The 19144-nt window shown below is 37.2% G+C and overlaps 1 protein-coding gene across 1 annotated transcript in view; it reads right to left on the bottom strand.

Annotated features, from left to right (window-relative positions):
* Positions 1-273: 273 nt before the first annotated feature.
* bcl2l11 (BCL2 like 11) overlaps positions 274-19144 on the bottom strand; it is a 29564-nt gene continuing 10693 nt past the window's right edge. Inside the window, exon 4 of the mRNA XM_030155241.1 lies at positions 274-4799. Coding sequence (XP_030011101.1) covers positions 4641-4799 — 159 coding nt within the window. The 3' untranslated portion in view covers positions 274-4640. The remainder of the gene's footprint in view (positions 4800-19144) is intronic.

Below are 19144 nucleotides of genomic sequence, written 5' to 3'. Positions count from 1 at the left end.
TGTCCCATCCTGACAGAAAGATAAATACACTGCAACTATGTACTGAGTTACTAAGGAGAATGTACTGACACCAAAATAAAATAAATGAATACAGATTAGAATCACTCAGACATGGGAGACAGAACATTTGACTGTTAAGAACAGATGTTTCATTTTTCTTTAAGTTTGTAAACATTTCACTTTATGGGTAAAATGAAAACTAAGAACAGTAAATCTGTGTTTTTAAGGCCCCTACCCCTTCCAGCAGATCATAAATCACTCATACCACATTACTGAAAAAGATGAAAAAAGCTTTATTACATCTATGCAATACAGAATTAAAAACAGAATAATTACAATATTTTCAGTGTACAACAACAGTACAAAAAAAAGACACTATGATGCTACAGTTGTACTGGGTCAATGGTTTGAGTCTGTTTCTGCACGTGCAAAAAACAGGCTCCAAGTTGCATTTTTGTACAGCATTTTCAGCAAAGCACAACACAGCCAAGCTGCCCATGGTCCCCTCATTCATCATTTTTATTTATCTACATGTAGATAGAAGATATCTCTTCCATATACCTACTCTCTCATCATATTTAAAAGTTCTTCAGCATTAAATTCCTCCCATCAAGCAGTGTGGCATGTTAACAAAAGCGCACATTTCAGAAGCAGCTCCAAAAGGATTGATGTGAGTCAGTAAAACTGTGAATGTTAATGCATTTCTGTACTGTAACACCCACATGTGACGTGATAAATCAACACATTGCCAGGTTTCCATATCAGTTTCAGAAGGTGGTTCATCTCTCGATTTCCTCCCTGCCATGCTCCTCCCTCATACTACCAGACGGTACACAACACCTTGAGTGAATCCTGGTTCACAGGACAGTGCATTTGAGCAACTACCTGAGTGTTCAATGTCATGCATTTTGCCACGGAGGAGGCACAAGTAGAAACAGAAAGTAGTGTGGTTCAGTGTGATGGAAAGTGTACATTCCATGACTGTTTTCTTCTCTACAGTGAGGAGACATTTGACTGTTGTTGACTTTTTCAATGATTTCTTTTCATCATGGTAAACTTGAATCAATTTAACTGCTCCCCCCATCGGGTACAAACAATTATTCTTATTAATATTTTTGCACCATTATATTTACCTTTTGTAAGTTTCCTTGCGCAAGGTCAAAAAGTTCATCTAAAATGCCTTCAGATAAACCAGTCTGATAAGAAATAGTTTTTTGATTCATCAGTGACTGTACAGTTGTATCCTGAGGCCGCAATATTTTTGTTTTGAAGAGTCAGAGGCTTACAGGTTAGGAACCGGCCTTTCTCTACAGGATTTGGGAAATAATAAACTCAAAATTTCATTCTACAACATGTTTTCTGCTTTTTAAAATTTGGACGTTTTTCCTCTGAAAGGTGATGATTTCATGATCAGCTTTAACCTAGTTCAGTATAACTCAACATCCACATCATCGCAATTAAAATATGCATATTAATGAAAAAACAAAACATTGACGGTTTGATATCCATAATCTCAATTGAGGTCAGTTTAACACATGAGATTACACAGATGACAGTTCTGCTGGAGTAACAGTTTGACTTGACGAAACCCAGGATCTTACTTGATCTGTGATGTATTTATGTTGACACAACTGTGCAAACACCCCGGGCTTGAATGAGTTGAATAAGTAACCAGAGTGAATCTGGTTAGTTATTACAACAGACTTCTGCTGTGGCACTGATTGGATGTTCACATCTGGATCATTTCAGCGAGAGAACAAATAGTTTGTTTTAGTCAATGATTAAATTCAACTGATGTAACATTACAGTCCATCTGAAGCAGAACTGAAAACGAAAACAGGTCAATTTTTACTATAAAGACAGACTGTCATTCCAAAATAGACCCATCATTACTTTAATACTTAATCGTACTTCTCAGACACACTGGTGTACAATAAATGACACTGAATTCAGGTTGAAACAGACAGATCATTTTTACCAACATGATGCCGAAAGCAGAACACATAATGCTGAATTTGGGAACACTTCACATGTACCATCCAATACATCTCATATAATATTGACTTTTGCATGAATCTCTTTGGTCAACACTCATAATAAGTCATTAATTTACTGGGTGGAATGTGGTAACCTCAAAACGAGTTCATATCAAACATATACTGTACTGTTGATATAAAATCCTTGTATCCTTATAAAATCTCCACTAAATATGCAAATGTCTCAGAGGGTTAAAACAAACATGTAAAGACTAAAACGTCCTCCCAATTACAGGACACTGAGGTGTTTTTGCATACAAGCAGACAGACATTTCCAATATTTGCATAAGTTTTCCACAACACATCCACAACTGTCTTATTAAGGTGTTTATCTGGTGGCTTTTGCATCAAGTATCAGCTCAATCTGTTGTAAATGATGGTGATTTAATATGTTTTCTAAACTGTGACCTGCATTATGTGGCGCCTTGTGACAATAATGTGTTTTATTGAGACTGAGGAGTTCAAAGATAAGTGTAAATGGACCCATATCTCATGTGTTTGCCATGTTACTGTTATTAGTGCTTACTCGCCATCCAGCTCTGCACTGACCAGTGTTTGGTTGTTGTCCAGGAATCTGTTTCTGGCAGGCGTTGGGAAACTTGGCTGCATCTGAATCCCTCACTGTACTAATAAACAGATAACATGACCTTGTCAACACATGAACATGTGCCAGTTATGTTCATTCTGGTTGATAATAATAAATCCTCAGTCTGAAACAAAGGTAGGAGGAAGACCATTGTTTCATTATTTTAGGTTTTTTTTTGTTAAAACGGTTAAAAGATAAAAACACAGCCTCTGTAACGAGTAAATAGAGTAAATGTAAACAAGACTAAGGGAAACATAGTTTTATCACTGACTGTTGATCATTTTGCTCTTTTACAAACATTTAAACTGGATTTTTTTTCTTCATTAAGTGAAGTAAATGTGATTAAAAAGGTGAAAAATGATGTTTTTCCTTTATTTAATGCTGAATATATTTACAAGGAAGAGATCATTCAGACTCATTCATATATTTTAATGGTACTTAAGGGGTTTCTTTTTACACATTGTTTTCAGTAGATAAAAAAAGTCTTGAGCCTTCATCACTCAAACAGGTTCCAGTAGAAACTTTCAGACTTTTCAGCACAGAAGACTTCAGTTAACTGGTGTCACTGAAAGACAATGAGATCTATGGAACACTTTAAAAGTGTTTGTTTAGCTCTGTGTAATCTTTCATGAGCTTTAAAGGGATGTATAAAAACTGAATAAAAACATTACTTCTAATTTTTTTATGTTTCAAAATGTCAGGATATATGTTCTTTAAAAAGTGTGAAAAGTCTGAGAAACAAACACTATGAAACATTATGACTCACTAAAAACTGTATAAAAGCATCTATTTTAAGTACCTCTGAATTATTAATGACACAAATGACAGATTACCAGATGACATGTTTGCCTAATGCTAACAGGAGCGACTGCAGGGATCGGCATCACAAACGGAAACATGGAAAAGAAAACATAAGAACGTTGATGCTGACAAATGAACCCGGCTCATTTCTGACTGAAGGCTGTTCGTCTGAGGGAGAATGCAGGAGTAAAATGTCACAAATAATGCTTTTTAGTGATTTTAATCCTGTGGAGAGCATAAACATCTCATCTATGGCCCTAAGTGACTTTTTTTGGCACATTTTTCCATCAGTAAAGCCCAGCCACAGTTTATATTACAGAATACTTCATAGTCTTGTCCCTTACAAACCAAATCTTCTAATCCTGCTGCTGCACCTTTATATTTGATTATTTATAACTACAAGAAATATTTTATTCCAGTTTCTTGAAAAAGACTCCTGTGTGATTGGTTGATTACTGGAAAAACAGCAAAATCTGCCATGGCATTTCAGTATCTCTTTGGTCAATACCTGCGTAAGTAAATACTCACATCATCTGGACACAATTCATTTGTGAGGAGGAAAACACTGAATTCTCAAAACCTAACTCCAGACCCACTCTACAGACATAAGCAGACATTTGGAAATGTGATATGAAACTGATGACATGGTAGTTTAGGAATATAAAAGCCATAACTTTATATATTCTTTATAGGAACCCACAGTGGTTAGGAGTCTGTTGTATGCTGATCCCAAAATAACAGGAGAGCAAGTTCATTTTTTAATTAAATGTGGGGACTGGACATGCACAGTTTAGCAACCCTGGGCTCTGCAGAGTTGATCAGCCAGTGACATTTGAACAAACATACAATTAAAGCGCCTAAAAAAGGACAAAAAGTAAAAACAGCAGAATAAATGAAGCTGTACAAGGCACGATTGAATTCCACAGGTGTCATCTTCCAGATGTTCGGTGACACGACTGTCCCTGCACTGGAACGGAGTGCAAAATTCTGGCTCTTTGGTACAGGTGATTTAGAGTTTTTCAGAGGTGTTAACAGATCTCTTTCCAAAGTAAAATTAAGACGAGCACAGTCCAAACTCACCTTCTTCATTTTGGAAAAAGACGAGAGACAGTCTACAATCAAGTCCAAGAAAGGAACATCAGCATTAAAAGTCCAACACAGACAAAGAGACATTATTAATGGAAAATAAATGCTACGTCTGCTGGGTTTTCCAAAGGTTAGACCTGAGAGTGGCCCTGGTGGCTGCTTGTACTGCTCTGTAAGTACAGTAGTCGTCCAATCAGAAGGAGCATGAGCCCCATGCAGATCAGGATGGTGGGCTCCTGGTGGATGTGTGGCAGCTGCTGTGGGTGGATCACATGTTCACCTGCCAGCCTCTGAATAACAAAAAAAAGACATATGTTAGAGAGTATAATAAGATTACATAAATTATAGTCTTGTCATATCAAATTGACATGAACATTGACATGAATTTCTCTATATTTAACATTTCCTAAGAGATTTGTCACCATTTATTATAAAATAATCCTCCATATTTTGTCATTTTTCAGTAAAAATCTGGTATTATTCCAATATTTAATGTACTGATCATGCAGGTGTTGATAAAAACTCAGATTAAAGTTGAAGGTTATTATATCAGAAACAGAGAAAACTGAAGAAAATGTCACTTTTTTAGCAAATATATCATTAACTGGACATAAACCAAGCGTCTCCATCAATTGTCATTTAGTAAACTCTCTCCATGGGATGGTGTTTCCATGTTCACTACGGAGCCTCTGAATGTCCAAATGGGTCATATCTGATGACCATGAAAATACAACAAACTGTATTTTACGCCAACTATTTACATGTATTGATAGGATTAATGGATCAACAGGTATTAAACAGTTTAGATCAGTAGATGCTTTTGGTCGACGGTGGATGTTTGGGTCTTTATGGGTTCAATACAAATAGATTGGAAAAATGCAGGTATAGGAAAGGAAAGCCGGTGAGTGGAAAGTTTGGACTGTTATTTTGCTGGAAAAAGTCATGCAAGTATTCATATGCAAAACAATTGAGTAGCCATGTTGATGGAAATTAAACCCACAAAACTTTCCAATGTTCCACTGTGGAATAGTTTGTAGTAATATTTTATTTATGGATTCATTTGCCTGAACTAACACTTTCATTTAGCAAACACAAGAACAGTGTGTCTATTTATTTATGCTTAGAGTTAAGTTCATGTTTTTTTCACTCTAGTTTAATTGTTATTCACTGTTTTTCTGCTGTGTGTATGACATTAAACTTCTTGATTTGTGAATCTTGAATCTATATAATGCAACCAATTTGTATTTGTATTTATGCTTGTGCGCATTTCACAGAATGTAGTATTTGGTGTGATATACATCAAATGATTGACTAAATACTGTGGTAATAAAGTAAGATCCCTTGAAAACGTAAAATCAAAGAGGCATGCACACTTATATTTACATTCACAGGAAGCAGGTAAGTATAGCTCCCAACATCCTGGTTTTTACTGTCTCCTCCAGGTGTGATTTCTTGACGATAATGTGCATGTTTATACTTAACATGTGCTGTTTGAGATTTTTACATTACAACATCCAAAAACAGGATTCAGAGGTCTACTTATTCGTGACATTTTTGGTGAAGTAATATAGCAGATTGTTGAATCAAGACAGTTCAGTTTACTGCTGGATGAAATACCTGAACTCTGCAGTTAAAGAGGAACCTTTTCAGTTCCCAATGAACCAATTAGAGCTGAAGTACTCCAACTAATGTCATCATGTGAGGTCTAGTGAGATAATTGCCCTGATATCAGTGCTGTACAGGACTTAAAAATATGACAAATATGAAGAGGTTGTGTTTACTAAATACTGCTTTCACCTGGGCAATGTGAAAATGCATTTCAGGAATAAAGAAAATCTGCATGTACATTTCTTAGAATGACAAATATACAAACAAACCGGTAAATAACTGGACTGTGCATGAGGTGAGGTTTTTTCTTTTCCTTCCTTTGCTATTTCTTTTCCAAACTATAATGATACCATTGTTTTCCATTAATGATACGGACTGTGGTGCGCTACTGTAGTGTATTTTACTCTGCCCAGTCTTAAAGGACTGTAAAGTCCTGTTGTCGTAGGTTTAACTAGAGTCTCTCAGCCTGAAACATTTGCACACTAAGTCAACACACACACACGTTTACACCTGACCTGGATGACTTGATCTTGAAAAATGTTCCTGAAAAAGGTGTGAAAATGGGGCAGGATTTGGTCTACTTACCTACTTCCAACAGTCTCCCTGTTGACTTATATTAACCCAAGATTAGAAAGAAACCAAATACAGACTGAGAGTTTTTGTGGCAGTGAAATCCATTAAAATTGACTCCCAGTGGCCAAGAAAGCTCTGGCTGCACTTTGCTGCTCTCAAGTGTAAAACCCAGACGCTGTGTGAGTCTGAAGCAGAGTAGTGTGTTCAGCGGAGGATTAGAGAACACATTTTCCATTGGCAGATACTAAAGATGCCCTGTGAATGTCCGGTGAATCCCTGCAAACACATTCAGGCCGGATGGATCTTACAATACCACCTACACATGGACTGGCACGGTGTAAGCCGTTTGCCGTAGGCAAAACTGCACTGTGAAAAACAGGATCTTTACAGGCAAGAGTGAGAGAGGAGTATCAAAGCTGTGTGGTTTGATTCAATAAATGTGCCAAAAACCACAGAAACCCCTGATGCCAGAGGAGGAAACAGGTGAAGGAAAGACTATTTAACCCTCTGACGAATCACAGTGTGCTTCTAATTCTGCTCCTGACTTTGACCGAGTTAAACAAACAGATCATAGATGACCTGAGTGATGACAGTATTCTATCTTTTGGAGAAAAATAACCTCAGCAGGTCTTGAGTCTGATTTTCCATTTAAAACCAGTTGGACAGGCCTGAGGTTCACCACAAAATGAAACTGGAGGACTATCATCTTATCCACGTATTTATGTTAATTATTAATTAATGAATGTTTTGATGCTACATTTTTTAATTAACCTGATCAATAGAACCTGAGGATGGAATTAATATGCTGTTTTTTAGGTACTGGCGTAGTCCAAATAAAAAATGGTGCAACATTTCTAGTAACAGAGGATTACTAATTGGCTTTTAGTTTTTTTTGTTTGTTTGTTTTTTTAATCTAGATGTTTTTCATCTTTACCAGTCATTATTGCAGATCTTTTTAGCACTTATTAAAGCTTTAAATGAAATCCATTGCAGGAGGAAAAGTGGATTATCTGGCTCTATATATGTAATAGTTTTGGCTAACAACATTTGGCACAAATCAATCCAAGACAGACAATGTGGAAAAATACTTAACTCTGTCGAAATATGATCGTTTTTCTTCTCTCATGTGCCATTTATCTTATGAACCCTTCAAGTTAAAATCCACCACTGAGAACACAGCAGTGTTGGACATCACTAAATGACTCAGTACTCTAAGATCATCATGTCATCAAGTGTTTGTTGTGTTTGGAGGAAAACAGAGCCAATCTGGGGGACCGGACTTCATTTCTGAAAAGTGAATCTGCCATGATCATAAATCTGCACATGTGTGAGTACAAGTGAAGGCTCTGAAACCGTTAATTCAACCTCCCCTCAGATTTGGCAGAACACACACTCAAGTCATTTAACACCAGTGATTAGAGGCTCGTCTTCGCTTCTGGATCAAAGTTGTGAAGCAAAATACTTTTTTCTCTTGCTGTTATGGACTATATGTTTTAATCATGAACTGCTAACATTACTAATATCTACTTGCAGCTAAAAATGTTTCTTCATTTGTCTCATCTCTACTCAAAGCTGTTTTGGAAGACAGATATGCTTTGTGGTTTTAGATTTGGCAGTGTGTTTGTGCTCTTCCTTTACCTCATGAACCGCTGTAATGATTTGATTGGCAGATGGTCTGTAGAGAGGGAAGGGACCACGTTGGCAGATTTATGAGAGCAACAACAAAAAGCACACTTAGTGAAAGCTTGTTTCACCATTACATCTTCAATTTGTTGATTTATTAAACACTTGACAATATAAATAAAGGAAAGTGCATGGGTACTGCGTTTAGAGTCATTGTTTTAGCTCTGTAATGTCCAGTACAGCTGGACTCAGAACAGCTACTGAGCAGATAGGGTTCAACATACTCTTAAAGGTTCACAGAGAGTATTTCATGACCTAAGAATGAGTCGCTCATATTTAAAGAGTGAGTGGATCTGCTTCAACAAACTTTCTACAGGAGGTCAGAACAGCTTTTTTGCTTTTTCTACTTATTTTACAGTACTGTGCAAATGTTTTAGGTCAACCTTAGCTTGTTGTTTTTGCAAAGCTGATATAGATACAACAAGAAAATATAGGAAATATGTGTACAGCCTAAAAGTCACACAAAACAGAACTAAATGGGTTCTAAAAGTCAGATTTAGTGTGACCCCTGACCTCAAGACAAGAAGCAGCACAAACAGTTAGAAACATCTGACATGTGTTGAATAAAACCTAGTATAAAACTTCAGAAAATGAATGCAATGAATCTCATATTGTCTGAACAAACGGGTTAAAGACATTAAATGTAAAGGGAGGTCACAGTAAATGCTATCTCCTTGGTTTTTTTTAGAAGCTGTTTATTTCCCTGAAACCTGTGTTTTCAATGTTGTACATACTTCCCATATATCCAGACTGACTCTCAATACAGAGACTGAGAAAAGCCTAAGTGTGGTCATTATAACTTTACTAAACCATCAAAGCTTATGTTGGACTAGGCTAGGCTAGGACTTTAACACAGTACTGAACGTTTACAGCCGGTGGTACCTGGCATGTGTCAGTGTGGAGCAAAGTTAATATCTTACTAAATAAAACCTCCAGGATAGACAAAACAAACACCAACTCTACAAAGGTGTGTCATTTTCTGTTAGGGGAGGGTGAGGCGAAGGGGATTGAGTCGGTTGCAATGTGCTACTTGACCACTAGATGCCATTAAATTATGCATCAAACCTTTTATGAAAACATGGAACATTATAGATCATATTGCGTAAAACTCTGCTAACTTATTGTCAATGTCTTTAATCCTGCTGTTGCTCTTTCTGGCGATTTCTTACATACATGCAGCTACTGAAAGCAGAGAAGAAACAGTGAAAGCACAGCAGGAGGATGTGGTGCACCTGGGAGGGGCTGAGGGTGGATGTATGTGGTTTAACAAGACTCACACATTTACATCTGACCAGCATCTGTACATCGAGAGTCTTAAGCATCCTCTTAAACATCAGGAATTAGAGCATCGCTGTCCTTCTACAATGCATTTAACATAGGCGTCACATGAGACTTAACATTCATAGAGCACATGTTAATTGTGGGACATTCATTAAATCTTTCTCCCCAGGGTTTCCTCAGCTGGTTTTATGGGTTTAAAGTTGTAAACCTCAATTCCCCACTCTGCTGCTCTGTTATCAGCAGTATGTTTCATTAACTTTAAAAGCATTTAAAGTAAGATCAGTAAGAAACAAAGCATAAGCGGAATGTTATTATTAAGGCAGCTTACATGGATAAAGATACAGTTTTTTCAGCTGTGTCCTCTTCTTACACATAAAAACAAGCTGTCAGTATGGTTCATTAACTTGGTTTCCACTAAATATCCTAAAGCCATGTGTGCTGCAATGATCCATCAGGTGTTGTGGAACTACATTTACTTGACTAAGATTAAAAATGTCATCCAGACAATGGGACGAGTCTGTTATTGGGATGTTAGGATAAGCCATTTGATTTCCACTTCTATCAGTAGCAGATGTGCTGCAGAGAATCTGACTCAGAGCCAAAACCAGTTTCACCGAACTCCTCTACGTTTTTGACCTCATTTGACAGGACTATGGAAAAGGAAATACACATGAATCCTCTCTCCTGCTCACACTAGTAACCCGCTAATAGTTTCCTTATTTGAACTCTTACCTCAAATAACCCCTCGTAACAGCTGAGAATAGAAAACCTGCTGCCACAAATCATTTTCCTGCAGTCACTGCAACTCTGCAGGCCAATAACAAGCAGTTTATCTGGCAACCATAACACACACACATTTATAAGGAGACATGCACACAATAGCACTAATATAGGGAATTGAAAACATGTTAAAAAAATACTCACAATGTGAAAAACCAGGAGATAAACAAAGAGGACACTCAGCCAACTGACCTCTGGCAGACAGTCAGTCAGTTGTTGAAGAAGAAGCAAACAAACAATTATAGCAAAACACACAACTGTTACACACAACACTCTCAGACTGTGATTGAATCTAATCTATCTAAATTAGAACTAATCTTTCTTTCATTTGTGTGGATTAACAAAGTGGCTTTTCACTGTCCATGTCATAAGGGCTGCATCTTGAACACATCTTAAATAAAGTGTTTCCTTTTAACACAGCAGTGACATACACAATGACCTGGATGTTAAAGTCTATTAGTTACATCACATATTAAGCAGATTCATGAGTGTATATGGAAATAAAGGAGGAAATAATGCAACCTGCAGATGAAAATGTCACAACATAACAAAATACAGTAACGCTAGATGTTTTTTCAGCTGATCTCTGACAGTTAATAAGCCATTTTATTTAATGTTGCTTGTCTCTCCATCATCCCATATTGGTCTTTTTTTCTTTATCTGTTTGGCTTCAAAAACCCTTATTACAACCATTATACCACAACTGTTTACTTGTGTAGGAAAGACAACTCCGACACAGAGGACATTACATGTTTCATTTGGGTTTCTTGCTCCTCTTCTCATTTTCAGTGGAAACAGTGAGTCAGTTAGATCCAAGCTGCTCATGTGATTTTGTTTGGTCACCACAACTTACTATGTTGCCTCTCAAAATAGCCCTCAACAAGGCTACACTTAACAGGCACACATGCCAAATGAGTACACACTCACAATGAAAACTGGCTTAGGCTTCGTGATCTTCCTGTTTTATTCTCTTACTTTTTTAGGCAATGATCTCCGTAGAAGTTCCTGTGGAGTATGCATTCATCAGAAAAAAAACAAAAACAAAAACAAAACAGTAGGCAATCCATCCTCTGCATGCAAAGAAAACAGAATCCAGACACCAAACTCTGTCCGGTTAATCCACTAAATTTAAAAAAAACGCAAAGTGATATTCATGCAACACACAGTGCAGTGTCTAGTCTTTGCCATGTCAACGCCAAGTGTTACAATTCAGGATGCTCGTGGTGTGTACTCACACTAAATGGCTGAAACTGAAAATCTTATACAGCAGTTTCAGAATGTTGCTTACAGTGTAAATATGGCCAGTGGGACTGCTGTGGCAAAGTGAGTGGGGATTGTTTGTGCATTATATTAATCAGGCACAGCCAAGAAAGTCATCAGGAGTCATCACTTAAAGTCAACAAGAAACATAAGATCGGATGCATCTACTGTCTTTACATCATAATCTGTTCTTAATTACAAGAAACACATAACCGCAACTTCCTAATATATAGAGTATTAAGTATAGATTTCAGTGACGATTGTAATATGTTTTCTTGTAATTGTCATAATAATAATAACAATAATAATAATTAAAGAATAATTTGTTCTTATATGAGAAAAATATTATCCTGTGTTGGAGAATGGGAAGAATACAGTAAAGTAGATGAATACTGTGATGCATTACTGTTTTTATAAAATGTTACAGTGAACTTAACCTCTGACCGCTTCATTTTATCTTATAATGTACAGTCACGGAAAAAATTATTAGACCATCCAAAGTCATCAAAAACAATGGTTTTGCAATCAAGTACTAACTCCTGTGTGTATCATGTGACTAAGACAGACAGAAAAGAAAACATGGAATGTATAAAAGCACTGTTTTTGGCCGTACAATGCCATAGATATTGATGTAAGAACTGAAGTGTTTTTGGTTATTATCAAGACAACCATGGAAAATGGTTAGATATCAGCTCTGAAATTAAACTATTATGAGCTATTTTTGTTGTTATCATTATATTTGTCCAAACAAATGTACCTTTGCTTGTACCAGGCATTAAAATGAACAAGAAATTGAAGAAAACAAGAGTGGTCTAATATTTTTTTCTGTGACTCTGTGTGTTAAATTTTGTCACAACTGAGTATGAATTCTGAAGTTGTGTAAACATCACAGTGACTTGACCATTCCTCATTGGTCACCATGATACAATCAGTTTACTCTCAAGTCCAAGTGACTGTTTATGCTGAATTTGAAGAAAGAAGTTAGAGACATTTATTTTCAGACTCATCCCTCTTTTTATTCCAATTTATCAGTAATCACCTTTGACCAGAGTCTAATTTTTGGCAAAATTTTACATCAATCTTTTCTGATCTAAACATAATGTGGATGGACAGCTGTTGTCTAAGGGTTAATTTTGCATATTTTATTTCCAGGATTTGGTCTAAAACATAGAAAACAGAAAATCTAGAACCGCTGGCATTTTGGTTTGAGAGTGACTCCATTAGCTAGTTCCTTTTTTGTTATGTTGAATGATAAATTCATCATGCTGGGACTATTTGTACTCCTGAAATAGAAATCCTAATATATTAAAATACATAATTCATCTTCTGCTATAGTAATTTTAGCGCTGAGTAGATTGTAGTTCAACCTGTAACATGACCCTTTTGATAATTTCATCTTCTGCCATGGTATTACACAATTGAATGAAAAGACCTCCAGCTATTTACAGGTTGATGCAGATGAATTATTCAACAGATCAGTTCTATACTCTGCTTTTTAAGAAACCACTGCACTCTGTCAGTCGACTCATATGCCTTAAAGGGTTAACAATATTGTGTCGCTCACACACAAACAAAAACACAAGCAGTAGTATCAAGTCAGTGACACCCGACTGGTCCACAATGTTCTACTGAGTTATTTCTGCTCCAGGACAAAGAGTTTTACCTCCAACTGAAAGATGACAGAATGTGTGTTTATGTGCATGTGTGTGCGTGTGTGTGTGTGTGTGTGTGTGTTTGTGTGTGTTTGTGCTGGCAGGATAATTAGACCTTGTGCTTTGCTGCCTGAGAGTTCTTTAACCACAGGGTTGAACCATAATGAATCTACACTGTCACGGACACTAGGCTGTCACACCACACACACACAAACACACACCTCTCAGACTCTCTGAGCACGTTTACAGATGTTTCACAACAAACACACACTTCACGCACATTGTGTCAAACTTTAACAGAGACAGAAAAATAAGAGACAGGACTATATGAGGATATAAAGAGAGAAGCAGCCAGTAAGAGAGGAATTACTCAACATAACACATGTCATTATTGGCTGCTGGACATGTTTTTTCTATTCATCCACTACCATAGATCATAACATTTTGCATTCTGCTTTGATTCATTCTGTAAAAATAATATGAACAAATCAGAAGCAAAACATCTGCACTGTAAATCTACGCGCTTGCCAGTGATGTGAGGCATTTTCAAGTCTCTCTGGCATGAAGAGATACTTCATTCCCACATAGCCAGCACCTTCACACTGACTAAAGCAAAACTGTGAGCAGGTTGAAGTAGAAAAACACATTTTAGTCTTTAACGCAGCATCTAGAACAGGGCTGTCAAACTCAGTTTAGTTCAGGGGTCATGCACAGCCCAGCCGGACCAGTAAAATAATAGCATAATAGCCTATAAATAATGAGAACTCCAAGTTGCTTTCTTTGTTTTAGTGCAAAATAATGAAATAAAATCATGAAATGGTTTATATTTATAAACTATGCTTCCTCAAAATGTGAATAACTTCAAAAAGCTGAAATTACAAGTGCAATTTTAATTTAATACAAACGCATAAAACATTTAGGGACAAAAATAACATAATAAAATAATAACATTTGGGAAAATTTGGAACTAAAATGAGCTCAACACCCTTGACCCATAATATCTTCAGTGTAATTTTTGCACTTCATAAAGTCATCCCACAGGCCAGATTGGAACCTTTGGCTGGCCGTATGTTTGACACCTCTGATCTAAAAAGGAAAATAAGAATACGAAAACTTATCAGGAAATGTTGAGCCTAACTGAGTAAGCCTCATCAGCTGTACCATCTTTACTCTTAAATCTCAGTACAATATCCAACATATGCACTACCGGTCAAAAGTTTTAGAACACCCCAACTTTTCCAGTTTTGTACTGAAATTCAAGCAGTTCAAGTCCAATGAACAGCTTGAAATGGTATAAAGGTAAGCGGTGAACTGCCAGAGGTGAAAAACAAAAGGTAAGGTTAAACAAAACTGAAAAATAATGTACATTTCTGAATTATACAAAAAGGCGAACAAGAAATGGGTTAATAACTTAAAGCAGTTCTGCAGCAATGGAGGTTGATCAAGCCTCGAAAGTTGATGCTACCAATTCCTACAGGTGTCCCAACGTTTCTTAATTACTTCCAACCCCCTCTGTCTGCATAAAAGTAGTGTTAGAACACACTTTGGTACCACACCGTTGTGAGCATTATTTGAACAGTATTGTGCTGCAGAAAGTAGTGTCACTATAAAAATGGCGAGAAAAAGGCAATTAACAATAGAAGCGAGACAGACCACCATAACACTTAAAAATATAGGTCTTTCCTACAGAGAAACTGCCAAGAAAGTCCAGGTGTCAGTAAGTCCAGTTTCCTTCACCATCCAAAGGCACTCAGAAACTGGGGGAAATGCTGACAGGAAGAGGTCTGGCAGACCCAAAGACACAACAGAATCAGAAGACAAGTTTATGACAGTCAACAGCTTGTGTGATAGGCGACTCACAGGACAACAGCTTCAAGCACAGCTCAATAGTGGTCGTAGTAAGCAAGTCTCAGTTTACACTGTGAAGAGAAGACTTCCAGGTGCAGGTTTGATGGGTCGAGTTGCAGCAAGAAAGCCATTGTTGAGACTTCAGAATAAGAAAAAGAGGCTTGCCTGGGCCATGAAACACCACCAGTGGACTACTGAAGACTGGGAGAAGGTGTTATGGACTGATCAAACCTGCAACTCCAAGTCCTCTCTTAAGATTTATTTCTCTCTATAGTTGTATTCATTTTTGGCCTATATCTTGTATAGATGGAGAGTTGGACGACTGTGGAAAGTCTTTTTTACATCCTTAAGATTGTCAGTGGGGTTCAGGTCTGGACTCTGTGGTGTTCAATCCATGTGTGAAAATGATGTCTCATGCTCCCTGAACCACTCTTTTACAATTTAATGAATCCTGGTATTGTCCAACCTATATCAGTGTCCCCTGGCAAGTTACTATTCACAACAGTTACAGTTAAATAACTTGTTGCAGATGAACTATATTAATCACTACAGTAATTATCCAAATGAAGGCTACTGGCTATAAAGGTTGGAAGTTTTTTTTTTATTTATTTTTTTTTTGGCAAGGAGCTGTATAATCCCAGCAGTTTTTCTACTTCACTAGTTCAACACCTGCACCAACAAACTGACTGCAGAGGAAGAGTCAGATGGTGATTCATGAAGAAACCACTGGCAAGTCAGAGAAGCTCAGAGCACACAGCTGCAGTGTACACCAATAGAACGCCACAACAAACATCTGTCCACCACTGCTTTAAAACTAATTGGCACTTGTGGCTGTAGCAAATTTGAAACATCTTTTTTTTAGGTAATCAAACTCAGAAAAAAAACCAAAAAAACATGACTAATATCTTACATTTCTGTGGTTTTGAAATCAAGTACAACCATGCGTATGTACTTGTCCACCAACACCTGGCGAGAGAACAGGGAACAAGCCTTAATGTTCCTCTTTTTTTCTGCCTCCTGATTGTTCTGTATCACGACAGATCACACAATCTGGATATTTCTCAGCTAAAAATGGCAACACCCTGGTTAATCTCAAGCCACATCCTTTTGAGAAACTCTCACAAAGCTTATTCTCAGTATATCTTCCCTAGAACGGTGACTGGTGTTGACTCAGCCTGTCATCATCACGTTCTCACTTCTCTTCTCCAGCCTCCTTTTCCCTCCATCCACAGCTGTGAGTGAAGCGCCTACATGGCCTTGTGTGACTCTTATCATGTACTGTACCCTGTGAGACCATTGTTCACATCTATTTGTGCCAGTGCATTGAGAAGCCATTAAACTTTAACTTAAGTGTCTACCATAATTTAATATAAGCGTTCAAGCAGAATAATTTGCTGGGAACGTTTCATACTTAGAAGATCCCAACAGTAGATAAATGCAGTGATTTATCTGTGATAATTGCCAAGAGACCCAGAACTGAAAGATGGATGAGTAACATAGCACTGATAATCATGGGTTTGACAAAGATGTGATGACTGCGGCAACCACAAAAGCACTAAAAACATCCCTAAAGGCTTGTCTTCGCTGTTCAGTTTAGGGTGAACGGCAAGGGTTAACTGTCTTCCTGTTTGATGCTCATTAGAGACCAAAGCCTTGAGTGCAGTGGGAGACAAACACTTCTGAATAATCACTCTATTTGGCTGCAGAGTTGTGGTTTTATTAACGCTAAGCTTTTGACACTGAGGGAGCATTTTAAGCTCCACACTGGGATATAACTATCATATCACGCCAAACATATTTCACATATTTTGACTTTTATTTTTTAATCCATCCCTCTGATGCCATTAAAGTGAATTCAATCCACCCTGACACCTCCTCTTTTTAGATTTTCAAGGCTCCAGTCGGCCTTTGATAGAGGAGTAAAATTGCGTGATGCAACATGGAGAAATGTTATCCAAGAAACAGAAGCCAAGAGGAAATGAACTCTTATTACAGCAACAGCTCTCTATCCCAGACAAATGTGTAAACTGTGCAATTCCCCGTTTAAAAAAAAAAAAAAAAAAAAAAAGTCCTGATCAAGTAAATACTGCAGCTATCATTTCTTGTCATAATACAACATAAATCATGTTTATGACTCATTAATGTGGAAAAATAAAGCTCAGTTTTCAGTTGCATGAAGCAGTTCTTATTTAAGGAAAGCAAAAATTCAAACATTACATGTAACAAGGCTGGATCAGAGTGAACAAGGTAAACGTAATACTTTGGTAATTCCTATTACCTTCAACATAAGATAAAGAGATAAAGAAAAGTACAAAAATGAAATACATTCAAAAAGAGGGATAAAAAAAAAATATTTCTAAATAGTTATATGGAAGATGAGGGATAAAAATTGCTAAACATATGGGACAATATACATTTGTTTTACATATTTTTATGGCTGTGAATGGATTGGATGTAGATATGAACTGCACGATATTTATATTAAAATATCAGAGATGATTTATGAAAAGGACAGGTAAAAAATAAGCTTTTGCTTTTAGCTGATTCCTTTGTTGATTTTTAGGTTTATTATAATTATTGTACTAAGTGCAATGATTAATGTACAAACCAAAATAAACCATTAAGACATCATCCAACATCAGGGGTGGACTGGCCATCGGGAGTAGTGGGAGTTTTATCAGTGGGCTGCTGGGTCAGTGGGTCGGTGTGACTGGTGAGAGGAAAAAAAAAAAAACTGCTGTTGCCAATGCTTAGATGGCACACAAGGTCGTGGCCAGCAGTCCACAACAGGGTGAGTATAGGTGCAGCTGGGCCGGCCTTTATTATGGTTTCTAGTGTTTTATAGGCTAGTTTCATGAGTGACAGGCCAGATAGCTTTGGTCCTCATGGATGTGTCACACCCCTTTCCCCCTTTCACTTGGCATTTGGGCTGTCTCTGCCAATTGCAGCCAAGAGCCATAGTTTCATCATCTAAATCCATCAGTCAGGCATGTGACGGACAAATAAAAAATGGAGAAGAAACAAAAAGGAGGTGCTGAAAAAGTCTGAGAGAAAAAGAGGAAAGCAATGGAGGCAGATGCTGCCAAATGTCAAAAATAACTGAAATGTTCTCTTTAACATTAAAAATATTAAACATTTGTTATAATCAAGACCTAGGGTACAAGGATGTGTCACTATCCCTTCAATAATGTATACATGCATATATACATAATTATAAATTTTGTCAAATATTTTTGCTTTTGGGGGAACTTGGTGTTCTGTTCACATTTGTTAGAATTACACATGCAGATTGTGTCAGGTTTGTATGTCAAACATACACTGTGTTATTCTGATTTGTGTAACATAAACTTAAATAATATCAATGTTTTATGGGACATGACATTTTTTTCGGCTGACCGCTACCACCCCATCCACGCCCACCTGGAGAGTGGGCCGGTCAGGTACAAATTCCTGGGTCGCTTTTTTGTCCCAGTCCGTCCCTTGTCCAACAAAAAGTATCAAACACATCAGCAATCAGGTTAATCAGTCAAGAACTAATCTGCATAACTGTTGCTACTGAGACATGCAAATGGCCTCCATTTATACAAGAGCAGTGAAATCAGCTTGTCTGAGTTTCACCACATGTAAAACACCCATTTGTACCACTAAGTTTTGTTTTTGTTTCTTTCCCACTGCTGTTTTTCCCTTTCTCTCCTCAACAAGTCCATCATCTGCTCCTCTTCTGTTGACTTTTTTTAAATCATGTGGCTTGTTTTTTGTTTTTAGGGTTTTTAAGTCTAGTGGTTATTGTGGTATCTGCATTTTCTGGAGCTTTAGGGCTGTCAGCTTTGTTATTTTCTGATCAAAACTCATTCATTTTTTCTCACCCGAAGCACAGTGGAAATAACCAGCTGTTCACAGACCCCTCCGATCACCCACAGGGGCACTTTCAAGCAGATTTCTGTCCTAAA

Source organism: Sphaeramia orbicularis, chromosome 15 (genome assembly GCF_902148855.1).
Source record: "Sphaeramia orbicularis chromosome 15, fSphaOr1.1, whole genome shotgun sequence".
NCBI classification, from domain to species: domain Eukaryota; kingdom Metazoa; phylum Chordata; class Actinopteri; order Kurtiformes; family Apogonidae; genus Sphaeramia; species Sphaeramia orbicularis.
The sequence above is the reverse complement of the archived record's forward strand: the minus strand, read 5'-3'. Positions and strand labels throughout refer to the sequence as shown.